General features: G+C 42.9%; 1 protein-coding gene across 1 annotated transcript in view; it reads right to left on the bottom strand.

Annotated features, from left to right (window-relative positions):
• The window catches only part of LOC137435144 (WD repeat domain phosphoinositide-interacting protein 2), a gene marked incomplete at its 5' end in the record, with an annotated part of 122,628 nt that overhangs the window by 12,471 nt on the left and 95,785 nt on the right, over positions 1-14,372 (bottom strand). The window contains 4 exon segments of the mRNA XM_078784620.1: positions 6,145-6,252; positions 8,045-8,173; positions 8,288-8,389; positions 13,615-13,685. Of these exon segments, the coding sequence (XP_078640746.1) occupies positions 6,145-6,252; positions 8,045-8,173; positions 8,288-8,389; positions 13,615-13,685 (410 nt within the window).

Below are 14,372 nucleotides of genomic sequence, written 5' to 3' on the forward strand. Positions count from 1 at the left end.
ACTATAAGATGTATATATTATCTGGCCCCAGAGCTTTATCTTCTCTTAGCTTTCCTAGAAACTTCTTCACATCCTCCATTCCTATTTGGAAGTCCTCTAAAAGCCCTTCCTCACCTCAGAGAAAGATATACTCTCAGCTATTGGTAAATGCCCTGACTTGTCTTGTGTAAATGGTAAAGCAAAGTAACTGTTTAATGAGCATGCCTGTCTTTCATCACGAACCCTGTGCTATTCTCAATGTGCCCACACTTCGCGTAACCTGTTCTTTGCCGCTTATGTGCTTGAAGAATGCCGTAAGCTAATAAGTTTCATATTTTTGGCCATATCCTTTTCATATTCTCTTTCGGCTTGCTGAGTTTGTTTCTCAACTAATCTCTGTTTCCTCTGATATTTATAGGAGTCTGTGTCCGGTACTGTTATTTTATACCTAATGAATGCCTTCTAGTTGTCATTGATAGCACTCCTTATCTCCCTGCAAAACCACCCTGGTCTCCTTCTGCCTCAAGCTAATTTACACCTCACTGGAATATGCTTACTCTGTACCCTAAACATTTGCTTCCTGAAGGCTTGTCTATTTCTCTGATGCAGAATGTCATCTCGTTAGCTTCTCCAAACCTGTGGGCATCTAGCTGTGTTCTCATGTGCTCAAAGTTTGCCTTCGTGAAATCTAACAGCCTTACTCTATTATCCCTAACTCCAACTGTTATGGCCACCTGTCCCCAAATGCTCTCCTACCTTCACCTCCTCTGCCACATTGGGATCATTACTTTAGAATGAGATCTAACATTGCACCACTCACCCCACCTCGTGGGCTTTTTACAAATAAAAAACAGGTGAGATACCTTATCCAACCACAGACAGACAGAGAGAGACAGAGAGAGAGACAGAGAGAGAGAGAGACAGAGAGAGAGAGAGAAAAGGATGACAAGAATAGGCCACCAAGTTTGGAGTCAAACAAAAGGAGAATAAAATTAAAAAGGAAATATTCTTACATTACACACAACCCACATGATGACCCTGGCTGCATTAACAGTTCCACAAATCTGAAATTTGATCAACCATTGTACAAACACATGTTTGTACTTGCGAGCCCAATGAGTGGCACAATCGCTGTGTAATTTGATGTCATAATGTTTTTCCCTCAAAGGTATGGTCATTGTCTTAAGCAGGTATAATCCGTAGATGACCTTACGGCTCAAAACCAATTGGTAACTAAATGGGCCAAATGTCAAGTCAACGATGCCTCCTGGTTTTGCAAGCAACTCCAACAATACTGTACTTTTACATTCAGTGGTGTATAAACTTTTGAGTGAATTGCTCAAGCATTTACTCCTTGCATATATTCTCAAAAACAACGACAACACATTGAAGATTATGATCACGCACCTCCAGGCAGCATTTGCAACACCCCAAAGGTGACGCTCCTATAATTGTAAACTCAAACAGCCCATCAGGTTGAGCGGATACTCATCCTCTGAATCTACTAAATTGTTTACGTTAGATATATTCTCATTTGCACCATGGAACAAAAGATCAAGTAACACCCCCTAAATTAAAAACAAATAATGAATAATAGGCATACAAAACAGTAAATAAAAAAAATAAATAAAAAAAACACCTTTAGAGGCCATTTTTCCCCGCAAAGCGGGGGTTGGCCTTTTTCGGGAACCGTGGTTGTTGTTGTTTTTCGGTCCCCTTTTTGAAGCAATGTTTTACGGCCGGATGCCCTTCCTGACGCCAACCCTTTTTGCCGCCTTTAACGACAAACAGGGAATTACCAGTGAACTGGTACTCAATTAGCCGACCTCGGAAGGATGACAGGCTGAGTCAACCCCCCTGGCGTTAATTCAACGATCGACCGGGATTCGAACCCAGGATCCTTGGATCCTAAGCCGGCACCCTAGCCGCTAGCCCAGCACCAGGGATTGTCCGCTAGCCGCTAGCCCAACACCAAAACAGTAAATAAATGATACACAATAAATAAGAAACCAATGATAATCACCAATTATAATCTCATGGGCTAGTAGGGGAAGTAAAAGGATAAGGGGAAGTGTTAAAATGAAATATGGGGGTGGAAGGTTAAAAAAATTTTTTTTAATGGAAATCAAGGTCTAATTGGAGGATTGTGTTATTAATATAAAACTGCAGGGGAAGGGTCAAGCCCAAAAACCATAGAGGGACTTCCTGGGTGGAAAAGCAAAGTATGAGGATGGGAAAATATAATCAGGATGGGGATGCCACAGATGATTGGCCCGCAGTAAAATAAAGAGGGGGTGGTGGCTTCAGGGGACTTTGCAGACGAACAAGGCGTATTTCATATGGCTCTGGCAGTGTAAACTGGTGGCCTCACAATGGCCTCCAGGAATCCCGTGCTTGGAGCAGCTTCAATCAGGAAATGGCAGAGAAGGGGATCTGGGATTATGCACCAGATGATAAGGCAGCCTCCCATGGCGCTACGCCCAGGTTTGGGCCTCTCGCTTTCTGGTGACAAGCCTGTGAGAACACCGATTCCCTAATAGACGCTACGGAATCAGCAGCACAACCTGTAAGGCAGAAAGATCCCCAAAACCCCACAACCCCTCATCTGGAAGCCTGCCCCAAGAGCTTGCAACAGAACCAATGCTCCACTAAAGGCTCGCAAGGGACAAGCAGTGGGATCACCCTGGGTGGCAGCAAGCAGCTTACCACCTAAAAAAAAAAAGAATGAGGATGTCAAAAAGAGATCAGGCCTGATTGGAAGATGCTAAAGAAAGATCAGACCTGAGCGCATTGAGGAAGGGATTACCTTTATCAGCCAAAGCTGCTCGCATAATCACATTGGAGGCAACCTCATGTAAACACTGGCATGGAAATCTGGAATGTGTCAACAGTGCGCAAAGTGTAGTGGCAGATCCAGTCTGGAGAGTCACAAGGGTGTTCAAGGCACACAAATGGCCAAAGTGGCGGCATGATCTCATAGATACAGGCAAAAAAGCCTTGAGGACACCAAAGGAGGACAACGTTTTGCAGAACGTGGATACTGGTGGAACAGCCCCCAAGAGCATCAGCAGCATGTAAACCGGCGCAGTCGAATAACAAAGTCGTAAAGAGAGATGAAAATGTAACCAAACCAAAACCACCATCTCCCTCTTCGATCACCATACAGGAATAAGCGTGCATTTGTGTGCTTTGTGGCTGTTAGAGGAGACAATACTGAAAGGTACAGATGCGAGTCCCCTGCCTCGATTTTGTTGTTGTGACTCTCTGACCACTTGACACTCACTCTCTCCCCATTCTTTCAACTGCTCTTATAACTGGAATCTCCCGCGATGACGCTATCTCTGAGGGCCTTTCACTCACTCACCGCAGGCAGGTAGGTGGTCTTTCTGTCTTCTACCGACTCCTCTCCGGCCTTGCTCCCCCAGCTCTCTCTGTGCTCTGTCCCCCAAATATTCCTACAGGTCGCACAAGATCTGCCAGCAACCCTCTGATGGTTAAACTGCCGAAATCTCGGCTCTCTGATCACCTTCACTCTTTCATTCCTCTTTTCTCCCGCCTCTGGAACAAACTCCCACACTCCCTTCAATCCCACTGCTCCCTCCAGGTCTTTAAAACAGCTGTTCACCACCATCTCTTATCTTCCCCCATCCAAAACCTTGATCTTTTCTACCCCCACGAATTCACCCCAGATCCACCTTGTTTGAAATTCCAACTTCTTTCCTGGAAGTCCTGGCAGTGTCCATATGTTTTATACCTCTCCCACCCCCCCCCCCTTCACATGCCCCCCCCCTTCCCATGCCCCCCCCCCAAAGCCCTCTCCCTCCCACAGATCTCTCGATGTCTCCATGTCTCTCGGTCCCTGCTCTCAAATGTTGTGTTTGTGTCCTTCCCCCTCTCTCCCCATCTTGTCTACCGCTCCCGATGTTATTTGTTTTATGTGTCGGTTTGTCTTTCTGTGTGATTAATGTTCGCTCTTTCACGAGCCTCGGTCTTGTATACAAAAAAAAAAAAAAAAAAAAAACTTGGTGACGCATCTCTTAAAGAGTCTCTCCCAATACTTCACCCTCTGCCCCTCTTTAAACCAGCCAACCTGCAATCAGACTGGCTAGCTTAAGCAATAGATAGTTTGATCCAACCAAAGGGAGCAGACATGCAAATACAGGACCAAAGAAACACGAAGATGCACACAAGGAGACGCAGGACAAATAGGGACAAAGACAGTGTATTGTTCTGTCCATTAATTGCAAGGGCATTAGTAGACAATGAACAATTACATCGTGTATGGAATTTGAACCTGGGATTCAAGCATTATGGAAAGAGTTCAGATGGGAATGCAAAACAGGCCAACCCTAGGATGATGTCATTTTAGTATTGTTCAAAGCAGCTGAGCAAGCACGCTGTGCTATGCAGATGTATTATGGCTCGGTCTCACTCTGGCTCAGCACGTAGCGGTAAATGGAACATGTGCAAATATGGTGCAGGCACAATGCCAATGTGCTAGTGGAGACAAGGCAACAACTACATTAAAGCATGCCAGTGGGCAATTAAAAAACTGGAAAACAATTCCACATGTGCACATACAAAAGTAAAACTGAGATAAATAATTAATTTTTTTTGAAGGTTGGCAATGAAAATGAAGCCACGCTCAAGCAGCACAGGTCGCTGCTATTGTTATGGTGGCAATGGCTAGTCATAAAATCTTTGTTTACATTCAAAGTATGACTATTTGAGGAAAAAGTACACGTCGACCAAATCAACCTGCTTAGTGTTCCCACCTGAACTGATGGCTGGTGATTGATCAGAACCCAGGTTCAAATCCCATATTATGCTTCACATATTTGTCCCTGGTCTACGCAAGTTCTTGTAAATTTGCCATCATAATACACCAATGTCTAATCAATGCCCTTCTCCAGTCTGTGATTTACATCCATGCTCCATTATGAGCCTTATGTCAATGTATAATAAAATAAATAACCTGGCTGAAGTCTAACACGTCTAGAAAGCAAGCAGCTCATCAACGAATTGTTCAGGTGGTGGACACAAAAGAAAACTAGAAAGCATCTGAAAATGCAAAGCCCGCCTACATCCTTTTGCATTCAGACGTCTTCTTCTTCTTCTGTAATGTAAAAATAACGAAAACAGTTCAAAAAAAATTCAAAATGAAAATTTATGATTTTATACAGCCTTCACCTTTGTGCTTCAGATCTAAAAAAAATAATCAGCTTCTAGCTTTTGATTGGTGAACCAATTTAGTGACCCAATATGCAAATTCTTAAAATTTCATGTCAATTGGGGAAAAATTGGCAATTTTATGCAACCTTGACCTTTGACATGTTGATCTAAAAAAAAACAATAGGCATCTACCCTTTGATTGATGAACCAATACAGTGACCCAATATGCAAATTCTTAAAATTTCAGGTCAATCGGATGAAAATTTATGATTTTAAGTGACGCTGACCTTTGACCTTTTGACCAAATTAATAATTTGCCTTCTCCATATTCTCATAATAATGCTTTGTTGAAAATTTGTTGACAAAACTCAAATGGTAAATTGAAATTTCAGGTCAAGTGGATGAAAATTGACGATTTTAAGTGACGCTGACCTTTGACCTTTTGACCAAATTAATAATTTGCCTTCTCCATTTTATCATAATAAAGCTTTGTTGAAAATTTGTTGACAAAACTCAAATGGTAAATTGAAATTTCAGGTCAAGTGGATGAAAATTGACGATTTTAGGTGATGCTGACCTTTAACCTTTTGACCAAAATATTAATTTACCTTCTCCATATTATCATAATAAAGCTTTGTTGAAAATTTGATGACAAAACTCAAATGCTAAATTGAAATTTCAGGTCAATTGTATAGAAATTGATGATTTTGGTGATGCTGACCTTTGACCTTTTGACAAAATTATGAATTCGCCTTCTCCGTATCATAATAACACTTTGGTAAAAAATTTGATGACAATAGCTCAAATGGTAAAAAAAAAGTGACGGCTCGGACAGACACACACAGACACACACAGACACACACAGACACGCACAGACACGCACAGATACACACACACAAACACACACACACACACAAGTGCTTAGAAAACCCCGTCTCCTGCTGTGCAGGGGACAAGCTCGTTACCAAAACAGTGATTGTGCTTGGAGAATACCTGTAACAGCACACGAGGCTGCATGTCCCACCAGCTGTAGTATCCAAAGCAAACACCAACAGGTGACCATCCGCCGAGCAAACCAGCACACGGAGCACTCCTCCCAATCTGTGGTTAAAGCAGGAAGGCAAAGTTAACACAAATTGAGTTTGCAATTTTGAAAGTTTGAAATTTGTGTTTGAGTTTGAGTTTGAGTTTCAAATTTGAGTTTGAAAGGGTGGCAAATTGAGGATGGGTTTGCAATAGAAAAACTGCCAATTGTCCGATTACAAACACTTTCTTCCATTAATTTTATAACACTTATCGCTCTCATGAACCCTCGAGTACTTAACTGAGTACCCTCGTCCCTCTATACAAGGGGAAAGGTGACCCTCTGGACTGTGGCTCGTATCGAGCGATAAAGTTATTGGAGCATGGAATGAAGGTATTGGAAAGGGTGTTGGAGAGGAGGATAAGGAAGAAAGTGAATATTGACGAAATGCAGTTTGGATTTATGCCAGGAAGAGGAACGACAGACACGCTTTTTATTGTTTGTGAGGCAGTTGCAGGAGAAGTACATGGAGAAGAGGAAGAGGTTGTTTCTTGGGTTTGTTGATCTGGAGAAAGCATTCGATATGGTTCCACATGAAGTAGTGACATGGGCATTGAGGAAGTTAGGAGTGGAGGAATGGTTGATCAGAGTAGTGATGGCAATGTACAAAAGAGCGCGCACAGCTGTAAGGACGGAGGACGGGAACAGTGGTGAGTTTGAGGTGAAGGTGGGAGTGCATCAGGGGTCGGTACTAAGTCCACTACTATTTGTAGCTGTGATGGAGATCCCCGCTCGGAACGTAAAGGAGGGTTTACCATGGGAGTTGTTGGATGCAGATGATCTGGTGTTGATTGCAGAAAGCATGGATGGACTGAAGGAGAAGATGAACAAGTGGAAGGAATATTTGGAGACAAAAGGTCTGATGGTGAATATCGGAAAAACGAAGGTGATGGCAAGTGGTAAAGCATGTGGTGAGGTGGAAAGAACTGGGAAGTGGCCGTGTGCAGGAAGGGTGTCGGAGTGAATTCCATTCAAGGTACAATGTGCGCTGAGTGGGTTCATCAAAAATGTAGTGGTCTGAGAGTGTCATTAACCAGTGTGGCAGCTACATTCAAGTGTAAGGTGTGCACAGAGGGAGCTGCAGATGGAGGAAATGTTGAGTTGGATCTTGGAGACGGCGTGAACCTGGAAGGTGTGAAAACATTTTGTTACCTAGGAAACATGCAGAATGGAGAAGGTGGATCAGACTCGGCAACGGTTGCTGGAGTGAGAAGTGCATGGAAGAAGTTTCGGGAACTGAGTGGCGTGCTGACGAGGAGGGACGTGTTGTTGAAGCTGAAGGGAAAGGTGTATGCTACATGTGTGAGAAGTGTTATGATTTATGGGAGCGAGACATGGGTAATGAGCGTAGAGCAGCAACAAAGGCTGGAAAGGGTGGAAATGTGAATGGTTCGGTGGATGTGTGGAGTATCATTGAGAGAGAGGAAGATAAATGATAAATTGCGAAAGATGATGGGAATAGAGCCTGTGATGGATGCTGTGAAGAGAAACAGTTTGAGATGGTTTGGTCATGTTTTGAGGAAGGATGAAAGTGACTGGTTGAGAAGAGTGATGGAAATGAATGTAGAAGGAAGTAGAGGACGGGGAAGACCGAGAAAGACTTGGCTAAAGATGGTCGAAGAAGAAATGTGGGCAAGGGGGTTAACAAGGGGAGATGCAGAAAATAGGGCAAAATGGAGAACATTGTCATGGGGACCGCAAGGCTAACCCCTGCTCGAGCAGGGAAAATGGCCTTAAAATGCCTGTTGTTGTTGTTTGTTGCTCTCATGAAGAAAAATGCACTCACAGAAAAGGGAGTTTGTGACTTACTTGCAAAGAGCACAGCTGTATGGAGGTGCTGGGTGCGGAGGTCGGGCCATAGCAAATGCTCGAACTTGTGACATCATGCCAAACACCCAGCCTCCCCACTGCGCCCAGCTTTCTGCTCCATCACCTGAACTAGGAGGAGAAAAGGAACCAGCACACAGCAGGCTGGTACATCAATTCCGCACTTAGAGGCACTTTAATATGGTAAGCCAGAGCTCAGGAGGATGCCAACGACTTTGTTGCTACCTGTCATGTGTCGCTCGAAACACGTGGATCGTCTCAGTGTTGCTGGCCGCAGCCAGCCACATGCCCTCTCCGTCAAATGCCAATGTGGAGATCGAAGCACACCTGGGGGTCATGTTATCCTCAGTCCTTGACAACTCTTGAATTATATAAAACTCAAATTGAATTATTCTTTAACCACAAATAAATTGATTCACCAAACTCAGCCTCAACGTCAAATGAGACCTGAACAAAACTTCCCAGGGAGGTCTTATTTGTTACAGCAAAAATTACAAGTTCGAGGAACAAAAATATTGTAATCAGGGTGTGGTGCTACAAGAGGAGAAGGATGATGGGCAAGGGGGTTAACAAGTTGTTTGCTTTTTTTGTTTCAACTTCACTTCACAACTTTGCTTCACAACTTCACAACTTCACAACTTCACAACTTTGCTTTTCAAACAACAAAGTTGTTTGCTTTTTTTCAACTTCACTAGTTTTTACTGAATTTTTTAAATTATTATTAAAAGGAGAGACAAGCAATGTTATGTACCGTACCCAATCTCATCACGTATGAAAAAGTTGTTCATCTTTCGCAAACAACATCTACGTGATGGAACAGCTGTCCAATAGAGAATAAAAATGTGAACGATGCCATTCTTCAACATAGAGGTTTCTATAATAGTTGAAACTGGAAAAACACTCGGTAGAGCGCTTACCTCCGCCAGGCTGACCAGTTTACGTTGTGTATCCCACTGATAGGCCGGATCTGGATATGGACCTGAATCAAAATTGAATCGATTCTTCCTTGTCACACGCCCAACCTGTCCACCAAGTTTCGTCCGAATCCGTCCATAACTTTTTGAAATATCTTGCTCACAGACAAACAGACAGACAAACAGACAGACAGGGGTGAAAACATAACCTCCGTCCACCTTCAGTGGCTATACGCCTTTACAAATATACGGCTTGATCTATCACTGTAGAAAAGCAAAAATAAATACATACGGACATGCATAGTAATGTAATTAAATAGATATGTGAGGGTTTTTCTCGTAGTAGGAGCCAATACATGTGAAGGTTGGGCCATGATGCTTCTATAGGCAACCTACGTACACTTGAAATTTGTGTAAGAACAATGAGCTCTTACCTTTTTGGTGGTAACACAGTAATCACATCACTGGATCACCTTAACATCTTTCCCATTGAAGTTTGTAGTGTTTGGGAACTGATGGAAGTTCAATTCAATCGGATTGCCATTTATACACGATGTGTATTCTCACATTCGACAGCTGCAGGCCAATCTAATCATGGGTACACAAAACTAAAACAAGGGAATGGATAACCAATGACCGATAATGGATACTGCAACAGCAATAATGTTTGTGGTCACAGGATGTCAATAGTAACGTGCTTTGGTAAGTTCCAGGTAATTTCCGTGTTGCAGGGCGATTAGCTGTTCTCAAAAAATACAACAATAGCAACATAACTTGCTGATAAACCATGCAGACAAATTCGTAGTTTGAAACGTACTCATCTCGGTGATTTCAAACAACATACAGTGCATTCAGAAAGTATTCAGACCCCTTCACTTTTTTCACATTTTGTTATGTTGCAGCCTTGTGCTGAAATCGTCTAAATTCATTTTTTCCCCTCATCAATTTACACTCAACACTCCAGAATGACAAAGAGAAAACAGGATTTTAGAAAGTTTTGCAAATTTATTTAAAAATAAAAAAATTAAATATCACATTTACAGAAGTATTCAGACCCTTTGCTATGACACTTGAAATTTAGCTCAGGTGCCTCCCATTTCTCTTGATCATCTTTGAGATGTTTCTACACCTTGATTGGAGTCCACCTGTGGTAAATTCAATTGATTGGACATGATTTGGAAAGGCACACACCTGTCTATATAAGGTCTCACAGCTGACAATGCATATCAGAGCAAAACCAAGCCATGAGGTCGAAGGAACTGCCTGCAGAGCTCAGAGACAGGATTATGTCGAGGCACAGATCTGGGGAAGCCTACGAAAAAATTTCTGCTACATTGAAGGTTCCCAAGAGCACAGTGGCCTCCATAATTCTTAAATGGAAGAAGTTTGGAACAACCAGGACTCTTCCTAGAGCTGGCCGCCCGGCCAAACTGAGCAATCGGGGGAGAAGGGCCTTGGTAAGAGAGGTGACGAAGAACCCGATGGTCAATCTGGCTGAGCTCCAGAGATCCTGTGTGGAGATGGGAGAAACTTCCAGAAGGACAACCATCACTGCAACACTCCACCGATCTGGGCTTTATGGCAGAGTGGCCAGACGGAAGCCTCTCCTCAGTGAAAGACACATGAAAGCCCGTTTGGAGTTTGCAAAAAAGCACCTAAAGGACTCTCAGACTGTGAGAAACAAGATTCTGTGGTCTGATGAATCCAAGATTGAACTGTTTGGCCTCAATTCTAAGCGTCATGTCTGGAGGAAACCAGGCATCGCTCATCACCTGCGCAATACCATCCCAACGGTGAAGCATGGTGGTGGCAGCATCATGCTGTGGGGGTGTTTTTCAGCAGCAGGAACTGGGGGACTGGTCAGGGTTGAGAGAACAATGAACGGAGCAAAGTACAGAGATATCCTTAATGAAAACCTGAAACAGAATGCTCAGGACCTCAGACTTATTTCAGCATAAGGCTGCAACATAACAAAATGTGAAAAAAGTGAAGGGGTCTGAATACTTTCTGAATACAACAACAACAACATGCATTTTAAAGGCCATTTTCCCTGCTAGAGCGGGGGTTAGCCTTGCGGTCCCCGTGACAATCTTCTCCATTTTGCCCTGTTTTCTGCATCTCTCCTTGTTAACCCCATGGCCCGCATTTCTTCTTCCACCATCTTTAGCCAAGTCTTTCTCGGTCTTCCTCGTCCTCTGCTTCCTTCTACATTCATTTCCATCACTCTTCTCAACCAGTCACTTTCATCCTTCCTCAGCACATGACCAAACCATCTCAACCTGTTCCTCTTCACAGCATCAATCACAGGCTCTATTCCCATCATCTTTCGCAATTCATCATTTGTCTTCCTCTCTCTCAACGATACTCCGCACATCCGTCGAACCATTCGCATTTCCACCCTTTCCAACCTTCGTTGCTGAATACTTTCTGAATGCACTGTACATTATGGTGGATGCCTTCCATGAGGGCGGGAGTTGGTGGGGATATAATTACTGTCTCCGCATCTCCAGGTCCTTTGTGACAAAATGCTCATTGAAAAGCAGAACAACAGAGAGTGACATGTGTCTGCATCATGGCAATGCAACATAAGGAAATAAGGGAACTTGGGATGGTGGGCAAACTGCGAAGGAATGAACAGACATACAACACCATGAGTTGGGATGTAGGGACAGAACAAGGGAAAAGATTGAGGGGTATGAAAACAAAGGGTTTGTGAGGAGACATTAAAAGCCTAGAAACTGGGAAAATATGAGAAAAATACCTTTGCAGGTGGACTGGAGGGAGGCTTCAGCAAAGGTAGAAAAGGTAGAGGGTAAGAATGGGGAACGGAGTGAGAAGACAGTGGGTTTCAATCTTAAAGGAGTACAGAGAAGAACTTTACTAAACTCGATCCAGGGAGGTGGTTCCACAGAGGTGAGAAGAGGTGAACAAAGGAGAGGAGGTGAGCAGTAAGCTTATGTTAAAGGAGGATAAGGTATGAGTTACTGGATGAGTACATGTGAACTGGTTTATATTTGTATATTTATTTATTGGGTTGAGGGGATGCACACCTTGTGATGCAATGAAAGAATCATTACTTTGATGAACGAATCATTACTTATATCAATCCATTTTTGAAATAGTGAACAGATTATTGATTAAACCGATGCAGGTTGTTATCATTCATCCAGTCAAATCAATACAGTAAAACGTTACAATTGAAAAACGCTGGACTTACTTTCGGCGAGGATTCACATCGTCTAGCCTTGGTCACGGCTGTAGATGTAGAAGTGAAGATGAAGCTTGAAAATCGCCACGTGACATCTGCCAGTGGTAGGGTAAGTTGGTCTGTGGACCAATCTGGGCATCATGTGATGGTTGCAGACAGAGTGGAAGAGATGTTATAGACTTTGTCCACCAAGTTTGTACGAGACAGATAAAATCGCAAACCGCCCTTTTGTTGAGAGATGGTGATTCAACTCTTTCCCAAATATATTATTTTACACCATGTGCAAACCACTTTTTTCTCTGTCTAAGATGACCACTTGACTGTTATCAAAGCTGTGAACATGCAGGTTCAAGTACGTATATACAGCAGAGTTCAAAGCCTCTCCATGAGCTGGACGACGATGTTGGTTCATCCGGCCATAAGAGTTTGCCGAGTTTCTCCTGTGTAGGTCTCAGTGCTTGATGGGTCTCCACATCTGATGCCACACACAAAGTCACGTCTCCTATCCTTCCGGATCTTGTCATTAACATGAACTAACTGGCTGCGAAGAATTCTGTGGGGTTTATATGATGCAACAATGCCAAACTTGGAGAAGGATCTTCTCACTTTCTCAGATAGCCCAGCCACATATGGCACAGTCACTCATGTCATGTTTTCTTGAGCTGCGTCCTGTTGTTGTTCACCAGATGTGATGTTGTTATTGTGATGTGATGTGATGTTGTACATGATTTTATACCAACCTGCATCATTATTCACAGCATATCTGTCTCGTAAGTGAGACAAGTCTATAACATCTCTTCCAAGCCATCTGCAAACCATAACGTGATGCCCGGATTGGTCCACAGAACAATTCACCCCACCACTGGCGGATGCCACGGGGCGATGCTCAACCTTCTTCTTCTTCTTCTTCTTCACTTCAACATCTTCCGTGACCAATACGAGTGGATACTCGCCAAAACGTCGGCTTTACCAACTAGTAATCCAGCTTTTTTCAATTATAAACTTTTAAAGTATTGTTTGAATTTTTTTTTTTTGTTCTGGTTGTTACCTTCGCAAAAGCGGAAGGTTATGTTTTGATCGCTGTGTATTTATTTGTATGTCTGTGTGTGTGTGTGTGTGTGTGTGTATGTTATTCGCATAACTCAAAAAGTATTCAACCGAATTGCATGAAATTTGGTGGGATGATTGGTTATTATACGGGACACATTTGATTAGATTTTGGGAGCAATCGGGTCAAAGGTCAAGGTCAAGGTCACGAAAAGGTCAAAATCGTATTTTTGTTGTTCTGTTCCCTACACTCCCATGCCAAGTACAGAACAGTAGCTGCGGCGAAGGTATGCGCTCTACCGAGTGCCCGTTCTAGTTTGTTTTGTTTGAATCGGGAGAACCTTTGATAAAAATTTTGATGTGGAAGAAGTTTTGAGCCTCACCTTGCCAAACCCCTGCGAAACTCAAAGATGCGCTGTCCATCAGGCAGCGAAAACACTCGGATGACAGTACCCTGTGCACCAAACAGATACAATGAAAATTAAAACATGTAGTTTGGCATCTGATTAATGAGTGAAGGAGCCAGAAGACATGAAGTATGGTGGTACATAATTCCTTTATGCCTTACTCCTCTTACAATGGCATATCTAAATAATGCTTTACCTTGGAAATACGTATATGCAACTTTGTTGATCTACAAACCCTCCTGATTGAGATCTTATTACCACTTGCTTAGGAGGATTTGGGGGTGCACTGTCTTTTCGTAAGAAGTACAGTGTGTCCACAAATTATTGTTTCAAATTCAAACTGTAATAAAAAAAATAATGAAATGGGATATAATGATACGGGATTTGCTGCATGTAAAAGAAGATTTCTCAAAGTTTTATTGTCAAGATTTGTCCAACATCATAATCAGTACACTTCTATGTGAGCACTCCTTGTCAAACTAACACGTCAAGGCGATACTCAATCTTCTTTCAGGTTCGGTTCAGCATTTCTGCATTGGCTGTTTTGATTGCAGCCTTAATCTTCCTCCTCAGATTCGTAATATTGGTAACCCTCTTTTGGGAAATCATGCCATTCACATAACCCCATAGAAAAAAAAATCCAGAGGGGGTATGTCCGGCAAACAAGGTGCCACAGAATCGGATCATGACACCCAATCCATCAATCAGTGAAGTGTTCATTGAGGAAATCATGC

The sequence above is a fragment of the Myxine glutinosa genome, chromosome 9 (genome assembly GCF_964187855.1).
Source record: "Myxine glutinosa chromosome 9, kmMyxGlut1.1, whole genome shotgun sequence".
NCBI lineage: Eukaryota > Metazoa > Chordata > Myxini > Myxiniformes > Myxinidae > Myxine > Myxine glutinosa.